The 17902-nt window shown below is 35.4% G+C and overlaps 1 protein-coding gene across 8 annotated transcripts in view; it reads left to right on the forward strand.

The window, feature by feature from the left end:
- Positions 1–17902, forward strand: part of LOC106869011 (uncharacterized) — a 111986-nt gene that overhangs the window by 89138 nt on the left and 4946 nt on the right. For 7 of the 8 annotated variants that reach the window (XM_089340449.1, XM_089340452.1, XM_089340448.1 and 4 more), the window contains exons 12-14: positions 8119–10528; positions 15109–15148; positions 15776–17902. The exon at positions 15776–17902 is cut by the window's right edge and continues 4946 nt beyond it. In XM_089340449.1, the coding sequence (XP_089196575.1) occupies positions 8119–10528; positions 15109–15112 (2414 nt within the window). In that variant the 3' untranslated portion in view covers positions 15113–15148; positions 15776–17902. Of the gene's footprint in view, positions 1–8118; positions 10534–15108; positions 15149–15775 lie in introns of those variants that run through there. The other variant, XM_089340446.1, reaches the window with a different exon arrangement.

Below are 17902 nucleotides of genomic sequence, written 5' to 3' on the forward strand. Positions count from 1 at the left end.
ATGATGATGATGATGATGATGATGATGGCATATGACACACATGCTGTGTTGCTTCCATTCTTCTCTTTTTTTTTCTCACAGTTTATTGCTCTATATCTCTCTCATTTCTCCTCTCTCTTTCACTCTTTTTCTCTCTAGCCCTCTATATATATCCACTCTCTCTCTCTCTCTCTCTCTATCTCTCTCTTTCTCTCTCTCTCTCTCTCTCTCTCATTTAATCAGAGCTCAGTAAACAGTACTGTACTGGAAATGAATTTAAGGTTGGAAGATTCTGGCATGATGATGATGATGATGATGATGATGATTGTTATTATCACTGATGTAGTTGTTGTTCTTGTTCTTGTTATTGAAGGTGGTGAGCTGGTAGAATGGTTAGCGGTGCTGGGCAAAAGGCTCGGCAGCATTTTGTCCTTCATGTTCAAAGTTCAAATTCCACCGAGGTTGACTTAGCCTTTCATCCTTTTGGGGTCGATAAAATAAGTACCAGTTGAGTACTGGGGTCGATGTAACACCGACTTACCCCCTCCCCCAAATTTCGTGCCCATAGAAATGATTATTATTATTATTATTTTCCAATTCCTTGGAGTAATTTTTTGTACAGTACCATTTGCTGAACCCTGATAAAACAGGAGAGAGAGAGAGAGAGAGAAAGAGAGATGAGGGGACAAACAGACAAATAGATGGAGAGACGACAAGGAATGGTAGGGTGTTGTGTAGAGAAAAGAAGAAGATGAATTTGGAATCTGAAGAATGAGAGAAGGGTGACGAAGAAATGAGGGATTTAATACAGAGCAAAGAAGCAAAGAACAGAGAATATCATTTTTGCATATTTCGAAAGCGTTAGCTTACACCATCATGTTTCGAGGTTATGTCATTTGCATACACGCACACACACACACACACACACACATCTCATTTCAAGCCTCATTCATATGATGATGATGATGATGATGATGATGATGATGATGATGATAATGATGATGATGATTTATAACCATCATGTCTTCATAAGAGTACCTACTAGATATATGCATATAATACACACACACACACACATATACATACATATATATAAGCATGTATATATGTATATATATATGTATGTATGTGTATATATATAGATACATGTATGTATATATATGAATGTATATATATATGTATATATATGTATATGTATATATAGGTACATATATATATGTAAATATATATGTATATGTAAATGTGTGTGTATATATACATATAAATATACATACATGCGTACATTTATATATACATAGACAAAGTAGTAGTACATACAATATATATATATATATATATATATATATGTGTGTGTGTGTGTAAACAAAAAAACAAATCCTCATATTTATATATATTTACATATTTAATCCTTCCCTATACTTTGTCACAATCCAAAACACATTAACAAAAGTAACAAAGATGATTGTTTCTCCTAAAAATTGTATTTCGTTGCATTTTATGAATGTCATTTCATATTTTGCAGAATGTCATGGTTGATAAGAATGACATAAAGGGATAAAACTATGAGACAAACCGGTAGAAATTGGGAGGGAATGGAAACAACGTACAGGCATGTGTGTGTGTATGTGTGTGTGTGTGTGTGTGTGTGTGTGTGTATAAAACTATAAATTTTATGGAATGTTCTATTTATGTGAAACACGATACCAATGTTGGAATAATGGGAAACTAAGTGAATCTCAGCAAGATTTAGATCCCTTCAATCATAAATACTCAGAGGACGGTTTTCTTGGTTTCAAACACAAGGCCAGTGACTTTAGAGGGTGGAAGATTAGTCGATCAGCCACAGTATATGACTGGTACTTTATTTTATTGCCCTCAAAAGGATGAAAAGCAAATTCAATCTCAACAGGATTTGAACTCAGAATGTAAAGCAACAGAAGAAATGCCATAAAGCATTTTGTCTGATTCTCAACCAATTCAGCCAACTCAACACTTTTAATAAGAAGGATAATAATCCTTTTCTACTATAGGCACAAGGCCTGCAACTTCACGGGGAGTGGGGTGGGCTAGTCGATTACTTCTGCCTCCAGTATGTAACTGGTACTTATTTCATCAAAAGATAAAGGTGACCTCAGCAGAAGTTGAACTCAGTATGTAAAGATGGATGAAAATGCCACTTAACATTTTTCCTGACACAATGACAATTGTGCCAATTCACCCCCTTAATAATAATAATAATAATAATAATAATAATAATAATAATAATAATAATAATAATAATAAAACTTACTTGCTCAGCCCCTATTCCGAATGAGTCTGGGCTGTTAGCTTGTAACACGCTTTCGCTTGTTATTTCGGGTGATAAGGACATAGATATGCTTTCAACCCTTTTAGACCCAGGGATGACACAAGACTAATGCAACCCAATCCAACAATCGAACCCTCTTCTTATGATCACAAGCACAACAACATGGCTGCCTTCACAGGATCGTTCTCAACAGGCAATGACCTCATCTTACATTTATCCCAGTAATAAAAATAATCCTTTCTACCCTAGGCACAAGGCCTGAAATTTGGGGGAAGGGGACAGGTCGATTGCATCGCCCCCCCCCCCCCCAGCACTCAACTGGTACTTAAGTTCTTGATCCTGAAAGGATGAAAAGCATAGTTTGACCTCAGCGGAATTTGAACTCATTAGTTTGACCTCATTAGTTTGACCTCAGCGGAATTTGACCTCATTAGTTTGACCTCAGCGGAATTTGAACTCATTAGTCTTGTTAGTCATGGTTAATTAAAGGTTAAAAAACAATAACCACAACTCTTCATAAAAAGGAACTGGGTAATTAGTTTCCAACAAATTATTCTCTAAACGAGGGCAAAATGTTAATGGAAGAGTCATACTTCCTGTTTGTTTTTCGGACAAAATCTTTCGTGTAAATTGACCAGCGAAAGCTAAGAGATTTTAAAAATTATAATAGTAAATAAATGTTTCGATGAAAATATCATTTTATGATTAAATAAATTGAAAATATAAAAAAAATACCCTCCGACCCACCCCCACTCAAATTTCTCCTTAATAAAATACAACCTGGCAAAGGACAAAAAAATCAAAATTATAAAACAAATATAAATAAGATGAATTGATATTTAATTTGTTTTTTTAAACTTGTAATTTATGTTTTAATCGGTGAAATGTAAATATATATTTATTATGTTAAATAAGTGTTAAAATGTCGAATAAATTTGGAGGGAGAAATACATTTAAACCAAAATTATTTTTAAGAAAAATTTTAATTAAACTAATTGGTTATAAAAAAACTTCAGTTTTTAGAAGATTTTTTTATTTTTCAGAGAAAAGTTAAATTTCATCTTTATATATAGAGCTGTGTGTGTGTGTGTGTGTGTGTGTGTGTGTGTACATGGTAGGGAAGCAAAACTTGCTAAATTGCTGTAACATTTGAAAGTCTCTCATTGCACATCAACGGCTTTAGTGATTCAAAAATAGATTTTAATAAACATTCACAACAAAACAAACATGATAAAGTGATGGTATGTTGTCAACTTAATGTGACAGTCCCATGAAAGGGAAGAATGTTACTGTTATTTAGCCCTAGGAAACACCGTTTCCTGTTGGACTTGACACATTTCTTGTGTCCTTATGTTTTCAAAGTGGAGACAAACACCTCCACCCAGCAAAGCCAGCATCCAGAGTCTAGTTTCAGAGTCTGGAGTAGCATGGCTTGTTGGCTGTTGATGCCTATTTGCCTTTGAAAATATATATATTTCAAGTGAAATACATTCACCGATTTTTGAAAATAGAAATAATATATTTCAAAGGCAGATAGGCATCGGCAGCTAGCAGGCCATGCTACTCCAGACTGTTGATGAGCAATTACTCTGAAACTAGACTCTGGATGCTGGCTTTGCTGGGTGGAGGTGCTTGTCTCCACTTTGAAAACATAAGGACACAGAAAATGTGTCATGGCCAACTGGAAATGGTGTTTCCTAGGGCTAAATAACAGTAGCATTCTTTCCTTTCATGGGACTGTCACATTAAGTTGACAACATACCATCATTTTAAAATACATACACTATGTATGTGCGACTGATAACTCACACACACACACACACACTCACACATACACGCACGCATGCATGCATTGAGCCTTACTGAGCACAAAGCTGTATGAACTCAGCCCATCAGAGTAATGACACTTTTCGCAAATTTTACTGTTGAGCTGTGGTACCTACTTAACAGGTGGCTGACTGAGCCATTCGCAATTTACACACACACACGCACACACACACACATGCACTCATGTGCACAAACACTCATCAAAGATTTTGTAATGGTTTCGGCAATAACTATTCAAGATTGCTCCAGGAACTTACCTACACATTGATTTCCAGATGAAATGGCTGTGTATTCCACAGAGACATGTACTACTAAGATAACCTTCATGTAGACTCAGTGTGACACTATATATGAGAATGGTGATTCTTTCAGTCACTGAGTCTACCCAATAAGCTTCAGCACAGTCTCCTTCTACCTGACACACGTCAAAAGGCTGTGGCTGTGCTTCAAGACCAATACTTTCGCTGCAACAAAACGTGTACACACACTTGCCAAAAGTGCAATCTACATATATGCATAATTGCATGTACATAACTGCACATGCATAATTGCATGCAGTTGTCTTTACAAATCATTTTGTTTCTCTGTTTGTTTTACTTTGTTTATTTTTGTTCATTTTATTAATTTATTTATGAATTTATGTATTTATTTTTTTATATATATATAATATATATTTATGTGCACATATATATATATATACACACATATATATATATACATATATATATATATACAAATATATATGTATATATATATACAAATTATATATATATATATATATATATATATATATATACACATAATGTTAGTTTTCTCCAGAAAATTCTATGTTGTTGAAATTATTAAAATTAAAATCCCAGTTTTACTAAATAAATAATCTAAAATCATAAACGTGCCTTAGATTTTATACTAACGTTGTTTTGTCTTGTTTTTGGATGTTTCTTGCTTGTTTTTTGCCTGCACACACACATGTATGCATGTGTGTGCACCTACGTGGACATGCATCTTCAGTGTTATAAAAACATCGCATTTCTGAAAATCTTGTTATAATTTTGAGTTGTTCCATTGTCTTCCAAATCACATTACATTACAGAATTCCATGTTTTGACAAGATTCTCAAGAGCACAATGCTTTCAGAGTCCAAAGGACAGTGTGTGTGTGTGTGTGTGTGTGTGTGTGTGTGTGTGTGTGTGTGTGTGTGTGTGTGTGTGTGTGTGTGTGTGTGTGTGTGTGTGTGTGTGTGTGTGTGTGTGTAAGTTAAGAAATGGTGACAAGTGACAGTGTTTTGTAAATATAAGTTTTCACTGTATATTTTAACTCCAGAAAATAATTTAAAATTCAGGCATATAAACCCTGAAAGATAAAAATAGATATTACTACACATGGAAACACCCAGTTTTTTTTCCATTGTGTGTTTATATGCTCCAATATTAGACTATTTTCAAAATATACAGTAAAAACTTATAATTATGTTTACAATATATATATGTGTGTGTATATATATATATATATATATACAAATTATAGTAAGAATGGATACATAATTTGAATTCTAGCTCATGCTGAGCACTTCAACTCCAGCCCATTTTTATGTATTGTTATATTAACAATATCTAATTATACAAAAAAATTACAGCTTATATATATATATATATATATATATATATATATATATATATATATATATATATATATATATATAGATAGATAGATATATATATATACACACACATATTCAGTGGGTATGAAGATATTTGCACAGGAATAGATGTTCATATTAATTTGTGCTCAAAGTTAAATTCTTAGAATCTTATTTCTCAATCAAAGTAAGGTACTGAAAATGCAGGTAAGTTGGTTAAATATCATTAAAGAGATATGGAGAAACAGTCTTAGATGTGGGGAACATATTTACATGAGTTGTTACATCACTTTTACAGAATAGAATCAGATCTCTTCAGGTGTTTTGATGTATCTTTGACTTGTGGATAGCATTACACATATTATGTAATTAGGTATAAACATTATAAAATAATCTAACTCAGAAACACCTGAACAAACACAAACACAATACACCTGAACCTTGAAAATAGTACAGAATCCACGTGGGTTTTGAACTCATGAGATACAAACCAAGAGGAGAAACTCTACATGATAGAAATTGCTCCCAAATCTCCCACAAATCTCAATCTATTAACATTGTTGTTGTTGTTGCTGTTGTTGTTGTTGTTGTTGTTGTTGTTGTTGTTAGGAAGGCAGTGAGTTTGGTAGAATCGTTAGCACGCTGGACAAAATGCTTGGCAGTATTTTGACAGTCTTTACATTCTGAGTTCAAATTCCAGATTCCAAGTTGTGGGCTCAACAACTTCTCCTGTCACCATCTCACATTCCTTTTGAGCAATCACTTCATCATATTCAGTGTCTGACTCTATTACAGCTACCTCGTCTGCAAACACAAATCTTCTGCATCCTTGTTCTTGTGGGATGTTTGTTGAAGCCTCCAACGTCTGCAGTAGTGACTCTAGAGTCAGTACGTACAGAAATGGGGAGGAGGGGTCACCCTTGGTGGACCAATTGCATGACTCTGAACAATTCCAACAGGTGGTCGTTTTATTCTGACCTCTGATCAAATATCATTGTACATTGCAGTGACCCAACCTCTGAAGGTGAGACCAAAACCAGCAGCCTTCAAGACAGCCACCAAATATTGATAGTCAACCCCATCAAATGCTTTTGACTGATCTAAATTGATCAAGGCTCAGCAGCACGTGCCCGGTTATTTATCCTCCCTTTCTGTGTTGTAGCACGCCAGGTGGAGGTTGTGGATAGATTTGTCAGGAATGACATATGTTTATACCTCACCCACCAGAGTATCAATGAGAAATGCCAATCTCTTAGCTGACATCTTGGGCAAAATCTTCAACTCTGCATTTAGCAAAGTTATAAACCTGAAATTGTTAAAATAACCGTTGTTTGGATCATTTCTCAAAAGCACCACTACACAACTTTTTGCAGGACTGAGAATCTTTCTATTCTATTACCCGTTGTAGCAGACCTTTGTCAATAGGGCCCCAAACAAGTGAAGGGCTTAATGTTAAAGCTTGCATGACAGACCATCCAATCCCAGTGACCTCTCCATCGTACAGTCCATCATAACTTCCGATATTTTGTCAGCTGTTATAAGCCTTCTGCAGGACTCCACATCCCTAGTTGAAAGTCATGACAGGCCATTGAGGGAGGCACCCCATCTCTGGCCCATTACCTTCCTCCAAAAGTGCCACTGCAAAGTGCCACTGTAAAGCTGCTCACATTTGCTTGGAATCAAATAGACCCCCCCCCCCCTCAATCCATCAAAGGCCAAATTCTAGCTTTGTAGTTACATTGCAATTTAGCCATTCAGCCTTAGCTTTGACAAAGCAACCTTCATGCTTAGCATTGAAGGGTTGGTAGGATTGGTTGAAGGCCAATCCCACCATCAGCACATCATTTGCAATGCTTTTTCTCAGCGCCTCTTCTTGGTTGCTAAGTAACACACTCTCAGCTCTATCAATATTTCTATCACTATTTCCTCATTAAACCTATCAATACTAATCTATTAACCCTTTTAGACTCTAATCCATTCTCTGTAAATTTGGTGTGCAAGGGAAGACACATTCCCCTTCCAGTAATTAGGACCCTGTCTATGCAGGGCCCTATCTAGGTTGACTCTACTGATTAGGTACAAGCAAGCAATTTTGAGAAGAAGAACGAGACAGCATCAACCCTCGTACTTGACTGGTCCTTTATTTTATTGACTCCCAAAAGGATGAAAGGCAAAGTTAGCCTCAGTGGGATTTGAACTCAGAATGTAAAGAGCTGGACGAAATGCTGCTAAACATTTTGTCTGATACGGTAAGGATTCTGCTAGCTCACCACCTCAATAATGATGATGATGATGATGATGATGATGATGATGATGATGATGATGATTAATATTGATAACGGTTTTACTGTTTTATTTCTTGTAGCCTTTGAACAAGGAGGATTGAAATACAGCCGTGCTGGTAGTTTGACTGAAATTCGATTTGATCCTAAATCTGCCATGGGTCACATCAATGGATCTGGTCCTCAGCTACAGTATAGATCCAGTTCCACCCCTTTTATGGATTCCTTGGTGCCCAGTATGGAACAAACTCCAATAAGAATGGCACCAGAAGGGGAAACACATCGCACCAGCTTCATCTCAACACTTTCACCGAGTGATGCAGAACTGATATCAAGAATTCCCGATGGTGCATCTCAGGAGATTGAACCCATCACCACTCCAGCCACAATCAGTCACGACATCCATGATCCGGATCAATCTCGTTTACAAATTTCTTTCACTATTTCTCTTCCGACAATGAACGTGCAAATCCCCCAAACGGTCACTACATCCCCACATGAGACCAGCTCCATCAGCTCGCAGTGCATGTTATGCAAAACAGCTTCGGTTCAAAGACATGTGAGTGGCACTGCAGCCATCGACACAATGACGGAACCAACTACAGCAGGTCTTGGTGCCAGCACAAGCGAACAGATTGGCAAATTTCACCAGGGTGAGACACTTGCTGATTGGTTGAAGAGAGAACCGAAATGTCCACAACTCCTCCTTCCAGAATGTCCTCACAGTAAAGATATCATTGCTGTACAACAATCAATGTTTGGTGAAGAACTGCCAACCGAAACGTCATCTCTGGAAGAAGGGGAAACAAGTAAACAAAAAGGATCATCATCCCCGTACTTCAAACCAACCGTTAAAAGCAAAGCAGCCCCGGTATGCAAGGATCAGTCGAAAAGCCAGACATATCCCCGCCAACCAACTGAAGGACAACAAAGCTCTCCTAATGTGCCCTTCACAGCTCAAGCTGAGAAATCAGACAAGAAATCATCAACATTTACAGAAGATCTTCCGTCAAGCTCTGACAAAAAAACACACCATTATCCACAAACGGAAGACAGGAAAATAAAGTCAGGTAAAAGTCCAAAAATAGAAAAACCAGGATCTTCCCCCGAGAGTCCAGCATTAAGACTCTCACAAACTTTGAGTCCAACAGGACCAAATGTGGCATCTCCTCCACAAGTCGGAGTTGTGTCTCCAATACGAAGACTCAAGCCGGCCACAGAATTACTTGAGGAATGCCAGAAATACAGATTGGGACATTTAGCCTATCATACACGAGGCTATCTCAGAGGTGCTCGTATAGATGACCCGAGTAAAAAGGTCGCCGAGGAAATGAGTGCAAAGAGGCTGGAAAAAGAGAACATATCTGAAGGTTATGTCGAAGTCGTTGCCAAAAGGCTTTCTGGAGAAGGAATGCCAGCGCAGAGTCTTGGGTCAAGTGAGTGCACACCGAAAGCAGGGTCAGTCATCTCATTACATTCTTCTGATTCACCACGTTCACTGACCAAATTTGGCTCTCACATCCTATACAACATACCGAGTGGTCAAGCTGAACTTCATCCGCAACAGAAACTGTCGTCCTGGGTTGAAGCAGAAACTGAACCAGGAAAAGAGCAACCAGTTGAGCGTGCTGCTGCAGCTGGAGTCACCTATCGAAAGAAAGCGGACGGAGCTCAGGAGGAAGTGCCATCGGCATTGTTGACTACTCGGAGAAGGTCTTTGGAAGTGTCAAGGTCAAGTGAATCCCAGATTGAACTTCAATCCTACAGCAGGTCATCGATGAACCTAGATGGTAGGTCGCCAAAAGAAGGCAAACCAGATTCAACTATAAGTGTATCCAATTCTTTTTCGCTGCCTGTCTTATCTTCTGGTGAGGCACAGGGGAACGGTGCCGCGAGCAGATCAGCAACTTGCAGTGCACTAAGTGAGATATTATCAGAGGATCCGGCAAAAACTCCTCAACAGCCATCATCGAAAGAGGTGCCATCAATCAAGCAAATAGGAGGCTCGATATTCTATGTAGGTTCGCTGGAATCCAGTCTGCCGGACATTTCAGAAAGTGTGGTGGAGAAAAGCTCAAAAAAGAAAGGTCACCGAAAACAGCGAACCAAGGTCGGACAACCGGTGGCACCACCACCACCACTACCACCACCACAACCCTCCTCTAGCAGACGAACAGGCAAAACTAAAAAGGGGACCATTGGAGAGCTTTGTATGCAAAGTATGACCTTTGACCTCGGCATATCAACTACAACAGCAATGCCGAAAGGGTCAGCGGGAGAGAAAAAAGGGGATGAGGCTGAAGAGTTTAGTCTACAACAGAGGGAAGAAGGGGCTGCTGCTTGCAAAGGCCCCCCAGAAACTGAAGAAGTCATCGTTTCTGAGGATGAGGAAAGTTTAACAAGTCTCCAGTCGAGCGACAAAAGAAAACCACGAAGTCGATTCTTCGATTCCAACTGGTTTTGCAAGTCAAAGAAATTATTCAAAGTTTCAAAGTAAGTCGCTTCATATCTTTAAACACTGACACACACACACACACACACACACACACACACACACACACACACACACACAGATACATGCATGCAAATATCTGGTGTATGCAACAGAGGCAGTGTTAGATTAAACTAGTCATCTTTGTGTCATACTTAATTTATATACATCATTGAAGGGCAAGTTACTGCAGTATTCCCCTGAGATAACATCTCATAAATGTATATTTGTACCTGAATTGGTGCTGTATATGAATATACCTATGATGCGAAGTGACTTAATTTGATAAAGGGACCTCACCTTTGAAATTTGTTCTCCATTCTTGCCGATACACACACACACACACACACACATATATGTATATATATATATATGTATATATATATATATATATATATATATATATATATATATATATATATATATATATATATATATATATATATATATATATGTATATATGTGTGTGTGTGTGTGTGTGTGTGTATGCATGTATGTATGCATGTATGCATTACAGGTGTATAGAAATCAGTTAATTTATGTTACTAGCAGCTTCTAAAGCCTTCATTGATTAAATCCTAATTTTTACAAAGTTTTATGATCAGTGCACAGTGGTCATTTCCTTTTTCTGTGTTTTAAGTATTTGGGTGGCAGTGGAGGTGGGAGGGGGGTCGTCTTTCCAATGTCATAAACTTAAATCGCAAATATTATTAAGGGGAGACAATCTGTGAAAGACCAGCAGTAGTTGGCCTGTGAGCTTAGAATGATTATAATTTAGATTTTTTTTTTAATATAAGAATTTAGGATTAGATGACGTCTAAATGGCATACATAAGGAATAGTTTTATATTAAAGTCTCAATTGAAATAAAAAGAAAGAAAAAGGAAAAAAATAAAATTAACAAAGAAAAAGTTGTAAAAAAAGGATAAAAGTTTTGACAAATATTTTAAAAATTTCTGCATTTTGGTAACAGCTGCACAGCTTTGTTTAAAATCATTCTCCCATTTAAAAATATGAACTTATCAGCCTATTTACATTAATTTAATACTTCCAATTTGGCTTTTAAATGTATTTTTTGTATCTGTGAGTTTTTTTCAGCTATGCAGAGGCAACATCTTTTGCTGCCATTTACATAAGGCCTACATCTTTTGGCAATCCTCCAGCTGCTGTTGTAGTTTGTAGATTTTTCTTTTAAAGACCAGATGTAACTTGATAACTTTATTTGATTTGTCTATGATCCTGAAGGAAAAGGTGTAACTAACAATTGTCTTTTGAACTGCCTTTCTCTCGTACAAATATTGCATGCTAGTGGGGTGTCAGGTTTGTGTCTATGATTTAACTTAAGATAGAAAAGAAAGATGAGATGGTCATGGCTAGGCTGCTTGATCAGAGCAGATTTGGGACTAAGTAACAAAGCCAATTATTTCTCTAATTCTAACCACAATACTCTCTTTTTACTTACTTAAATCCTTCACTCTCGGTGGACCTTTGGCCATCAAACACTCTTCTCCAGTGTTCTCAACTCTATTTTTTCTATTTCTCCCCTGTTCCCCACACTGTGTGGTCTTTTTTCTTCCTTCCCCCCAGTTTGATCCCCGCTGCTCTCCAGCTCTTCCTCAGTATCTCACCTCATATTCCCCCTGTATATTCCCCCTGTGGAAAAGACTTCTTCTCTCATGTTTTGTTGGTTTTGAATTCGATGCTTCTGTAATTTTGCATTTTTTTAGGTCCAATGCAAACCCATTATTAGCCCTGGGAAGAGGTGGTCCCTATTAGTCTAGCCTTCATCCTTTGACCTGTCCAGCATGAGAGGCCCAGCCAGGATCTTGCACTCTGCTGGCATAGATCTCAGGATTATTGAGGCATACAAGCCACCACATTGCAACAAAGACTGCACTTTGTGGTGGACTATACTATCCACATGCGTTTATAATATAACACAGCTTGTTAAGGTCTATCAATGGACAACACAGTATTTATGTCTAACTCTTCATCGTTTCCTTTTCAGCTCATTAGCGGCAAAACTCACTGTCTGTCTGTCTGTCTGTCTGTCTGTCTGTCTGTCTAACATGTTTCTTGTCTGTCTCTTTGTCCAACTGTTTATTTATCTACCCCCATCTGTTTTGTGTGTCTGTGTGTCTCTCTCTCTCTCTCTCTCTTTAGTCATACCATCCTTTTGTTTCTTCTTTTTCTTTACATCTCTCTCTCTCTCTCATTTAGCATCACTTTCTATCTCTCTATCTCTATGTTAGCTTCTCTGCCTCCCTCTCTCTCTCTCTCTCTCTCTCCCTCTCTCTCTCTCTGCCTTCTCTACAGCTGCTTCACCCACAGGTAATATTTCCTCATTGATGTTGACACAGGTGAGAAAGCATTTCTATTTTGTCTTTTTTTTTTGCTTTATATATTATTTTTGTTGGTACATTTTTTGTTTATATGCAGGTTATATATATTTATAGGGGTAATTTTTTTCTAGGTTTTCTGATGACCCCTGCATAAACCAGATCTTGGTAAAAATCTAAATTTGTCAACCAGCCAAACACAAGATGCAAATAAAAAGAGATTGCTCTTTTGTGCCATTGTCAGGGTCAACTTTACATTTCATCCTTCCGGGGTCTCTAAAATAAGAACCAGTTGAAAACTGGGGGTCGTTGTAATCGACTCAGCCCCTCCCCACCAAAATTGCTGCCCTTGTGTCAAATTTGAAACCATTACCATTATCATTATTATTACCATTATTATTATTATTACCATTATTATTATTATTACCATTATTATTATTATTATTATTATTATTATTATTATTATTATTATTATTATTATTATTATTATTATTATTATTATTATTATTATTATTATCATCATCGTTATTATTATTATTATTATTATTATTATTATTATTATTATTATTATTATTATTATTATTATTATTATTATCATCATCGTTATTATTATTATTATTATTATTATTATTATTATTATTATTATTATTATTATTATTATTATTATTATTATCATCATCGTTATTATTATTATTATTATTATTATTATTATTATTATTATTATTATTATTATTATTATTATTATTATTATTATTATTATTATTATTATTATCATTATTATTATTATTATTATTATTATTATTATTATTATTATTATTATTATCATTATTATTATTATTATTATTATCATTATTATTATTATTATTATTATTATTATTATTATCATTATTATTATTATTATTATTATTATTATTATTATCATTATTATTATTATTATTATTATTATTATTATTATTATTATTATCATTATTATTATTATTATTATTATTATTATTATTATTATCATTATTATTATTATTATTATTATTATTATTATTATTATTATTATTATTATTATCATTATTATTATTATTATTATTATTATTATTATTATTATTATTATCATTATTATTATTATTATTATTATTATTATTATTATTATTATTATTATTATTATCATTATTATCATTATTATTATTATTATTATTATTATTATCATTATTATCATTATTATTATTATTATTATTATTATTATTATTATTATTATTATCATTATTATTATTATTATTATTATTATTATTATTATTATTATTATTATTATTATTATTATTATTATTATCATCATCGTTATTATTATTATTATTATTATTATTATTATTATTATTATTATTATTATTATTATTATTATTATTATTATTATTATTATCATCATCGTTATTATTATTATTATTATTATTATTATTATTATTATTATTATTATTATTATTATTATTATTATTATTATTATTATTATTATTATCATCATCGTTATTATTATTATTATTATTATTATTATTATTATTATTATTATTATTATTATTATTATTATTATTATTATTATTATTATTATTATCATCATCGTTATTATTATTATTATTATTATTATTATTATTATTATTATTATTATTATTATTATTATTATTATTATTATTATTATTATTATTATTATTATTATTATTGTGGCCAGCTGGCAGAATCGTTAGCACGTTGGGCGAAATGCTTTGTGGTATTTCATCTGTCTTCACGTTCTGAGTTCAGATTCCGCTGAGGTCGACTTTGCCCTTCATCCTTTCGGGGTCGATAAAGTAAAGTACCAGTTGAGTACTGGGGTTGATGGAATCGACTATCCCCTTCCACCAAATTTCAGGCTTTATAGTAGAAAGGATTATTATTATTATTATTATTATTATTATTCAGTAGTTTTATTTTTATAACGTGCTTTCACTTCACTACCGAGCGCAGCTCTGTGCGCCTTGGGTATGTGCTGTGGTTTGCTGTGGTGCTCTTATGTTTACTGTATTGAAAGTGTTTTGCGTAGGATGTGTGCAGTACCCAGTAGTGCAATTTTCTGTATGTTATATATATTTGTAAGTCCTGCTATTTTTGTTATGTATTTGTCTGAATATTTTATTATTATTATTATTATTATTATTATTATTATTATTATTATTATCATTATTATTATTATTATTATTATTATTATCATTATCATTATTATTATTTCAGGTGAGAAAACCCAGATTATGAAACTGCCATCTCTACTCAGGTAATGCAGAGTTTTGACAAGTTTTGGGGTTAGGGTCCACTCAGTTTCTCTTTATAAATTGTTAGTGTTAAGGAGTTTGTTTCTTTAGAGATGGATTGGCGGAATAGTAGACCCCTTGGAAAGAATTACTTGAAGCTGATTGAGGCACAGGACCAGTCATGTCCAGGGGCCGATGCTATTGATGAAACCCCTCCCCTCAAAACTACAACTGTGTCGGCTGTATTGTTGGTGCGTGGGACAAAATGCTTAGTAATGTTTCTGCATTTATGTCCTGAGTTCAAATTCTGGCGAGGTCAGCTTTGCCTGTTATCCTTTTTGGAGTTGATAAAAGAAGGGCCAGTTGAACACTGGGGTCGATGTAATCAACGAACCCTTCCTCCAAAATTTCAAGCCTTGTGCCTACGGGACAAAGGATTGTTATTGTTGTTGTTGTTGCTGCTGTTGTTAAAATAAGTACCATTTGAGCATTGTGGTTCAATAGTTTTGACGAATCCTTCCCTTAAAATTGCTAGAATTTTACCAAAATGAGAAAACTATTATTATTATTATTATTATTATTATCGATTTTGTCTTTTTTCTTTTTATTTTCGTTGAATCTCAAGGTCCCAGTATGTTTGTCCTTTCCAGGTGTCTCTCACAATGGAAGATTTCAACAGAAGCTTGGAGAAATTCCAGCAGGCAGTCACACATTGTCATCGGTGACTAGCGAAGAAAGGGGCCAGTGTTTTGGTGAAAGAAAGGGAAAAAAACAAAAACAAAAAATAAAGGTCCACTGCTTGGTTTTGGTGACATTCCATTGGGGTCAGCGATACGAACGGCTGCAAAGCAAGGGAGGCAACTCAATTGCGCCTTGCACGCTGCATCTGATCTCGGATCCTCTTTTTGCTTCGTACAGCCAAGACGTAGCCATAAGGAGAGAAAAATTAGCACCGCCTGAACACCCACCACCCCTTAAATCCCCCCCAACCCCCTTCACACACAAACATACACGTCACCACCTCCATCACCCCCCACACCCCCACACACGACTTCGGAGGTCATACTCCATCCCCCCGCCCGCTCGCTACGTCTCCCACCCAGACTCCCGGCCCCGCTCCTTGCAGCAGAAGAAGAAAAGGGGTAGAGAAGAAGAGACAGTAAGAGAACGAGGGAGAGAACGAGAGAGAGAGAGATACAGTGAGAGTGAGAGAGAGAGAGAGAGAGAAAGAGAGACAGTGAGAGAGAGAGCGAGCGAGAGAGAGCGAGCGAGAGAGAGCGAGCGAGAGACAGAGAGAGAGAGTTGAAAAGGCGAAGAAGTGCTTTTGTGATGCTTGTAAACTGAATGGATGGTGAATAAGTCTCGAAGAGGAAATTGTGGATTGCAGGATTAGCGTCGTTTTGATGGATAATACTTTCCCCGTGTTGTTAACGGAGATTAAATAGCAAGGAAGAAGACTGGAGATGACAACTCAAAGACATTTTTAGAAACTGGTTCCCTAAGGAAGTGGGAAGAGAGGGGGGAGAGAGAGAGAGAGAGAAGGGGGTTTTTTTTTTGTTTTTATAAGGAACCATGTAATGTAGGTCTTAAAAATATACCAGGGTAAGATTCTAACTGAAATAGGAACGATGAGGAGGATGATGTTGATAATAATAATAATAATAATAATAATAATAATAATAATAATAATAATAAAAATAATAATAATAATAATTGGCAACAAAATTAGAAGGTTTTATTATTTTTCAGTTTAGTTTTATTTTTATTTTGTTATAAGAAATTAGAGGAAGAGAATAGAAGAGAATGTTGCTCAGAGATTTAAGAACTGAGCCTAGAATTAAGTGGGGGGTGTGGGGATGGGGCAGAAGGGGATGAGGTAAATTTCAGTTAAATCATTTCAATAACTTAGTTGTTGTTGTTGTGGTTAACTCATTAATTGCTTATTATTTTATTATTATTATTATTATTACATTTATTTTTGTTATTATGTATTTAAAATAACCACAGGATGTCTTCTATGACTGTGGTAGATTTAGACAGCGTTAGGTAATGTTACCATTTTGAAGGTCGGTTCTTTAATAATTCCAATAGAAAAAAGGTCCACATCAGTTGCTGAGGGGCAAAACTATAGCTTTTTGACTTGCTGAGAGGTGCTGGAAGTCGGTGATTTTGGTCAGTCTGGAATTAATACAACTATGAATTCATAGAACCATTTCTAAAGTCGGCCGCACATGTGAACTGCAGACTGCTACCATTGAGATTACCGTGCCACACACTTCCATTCCACTTCTGACTCACCCTACTGAATACCAGTTTCTTAAGTAAGTTCTAACCATTCCTGTTCTGCCTCCACTTTAGATAGAACCTTGGCAATGGCTGACCAGAGCCAGCTTTCTGTGTGGTGTATGGCTGTTTTGGCCAGAGGCATGCTATTGAGCTAGAGTTTCAAGTTTAGGAAAGTGGAGCAAACAATGTTCTTGATAGCATCTGATGTCAGAAAAATAGTGGGGGGGTCTGTTCTTTGAGTCTGCAAAGACTGTCACTTCTGGAAACAAGCAGCAGATCCAAAAACTTCACCAGCATTTACTCAAATAAGCCTTGTGCTGATAAACACAGCTCGTTATATATAATAGAGAGAGAGAGAGAGAGAGAGAGAGAGAGAGGGAAAGAGGAAGAGGAAGAGAGAGAGGTTATTATTGACACTCTCAGACCTAAAGGAACAAGGCAGCACAACAACAAAAACAACACCAAGAATACCAACAACATCACAACAACAA

This window comes from Octopus bimaculoides, chromosome 23 (assembly GCF_046866305.1).
Source record: "Octopus bimaculoides isolate indiv1 chromosome 23, ASM4686630v1, whole genome shotgun sequence".
Taxonomy (NCBI): Eukaryota; Metazoa; Mollusca; class Cephalopoda; order Octopoda; family Octopodidae; genus Octopus; species Octopus bimaculoides.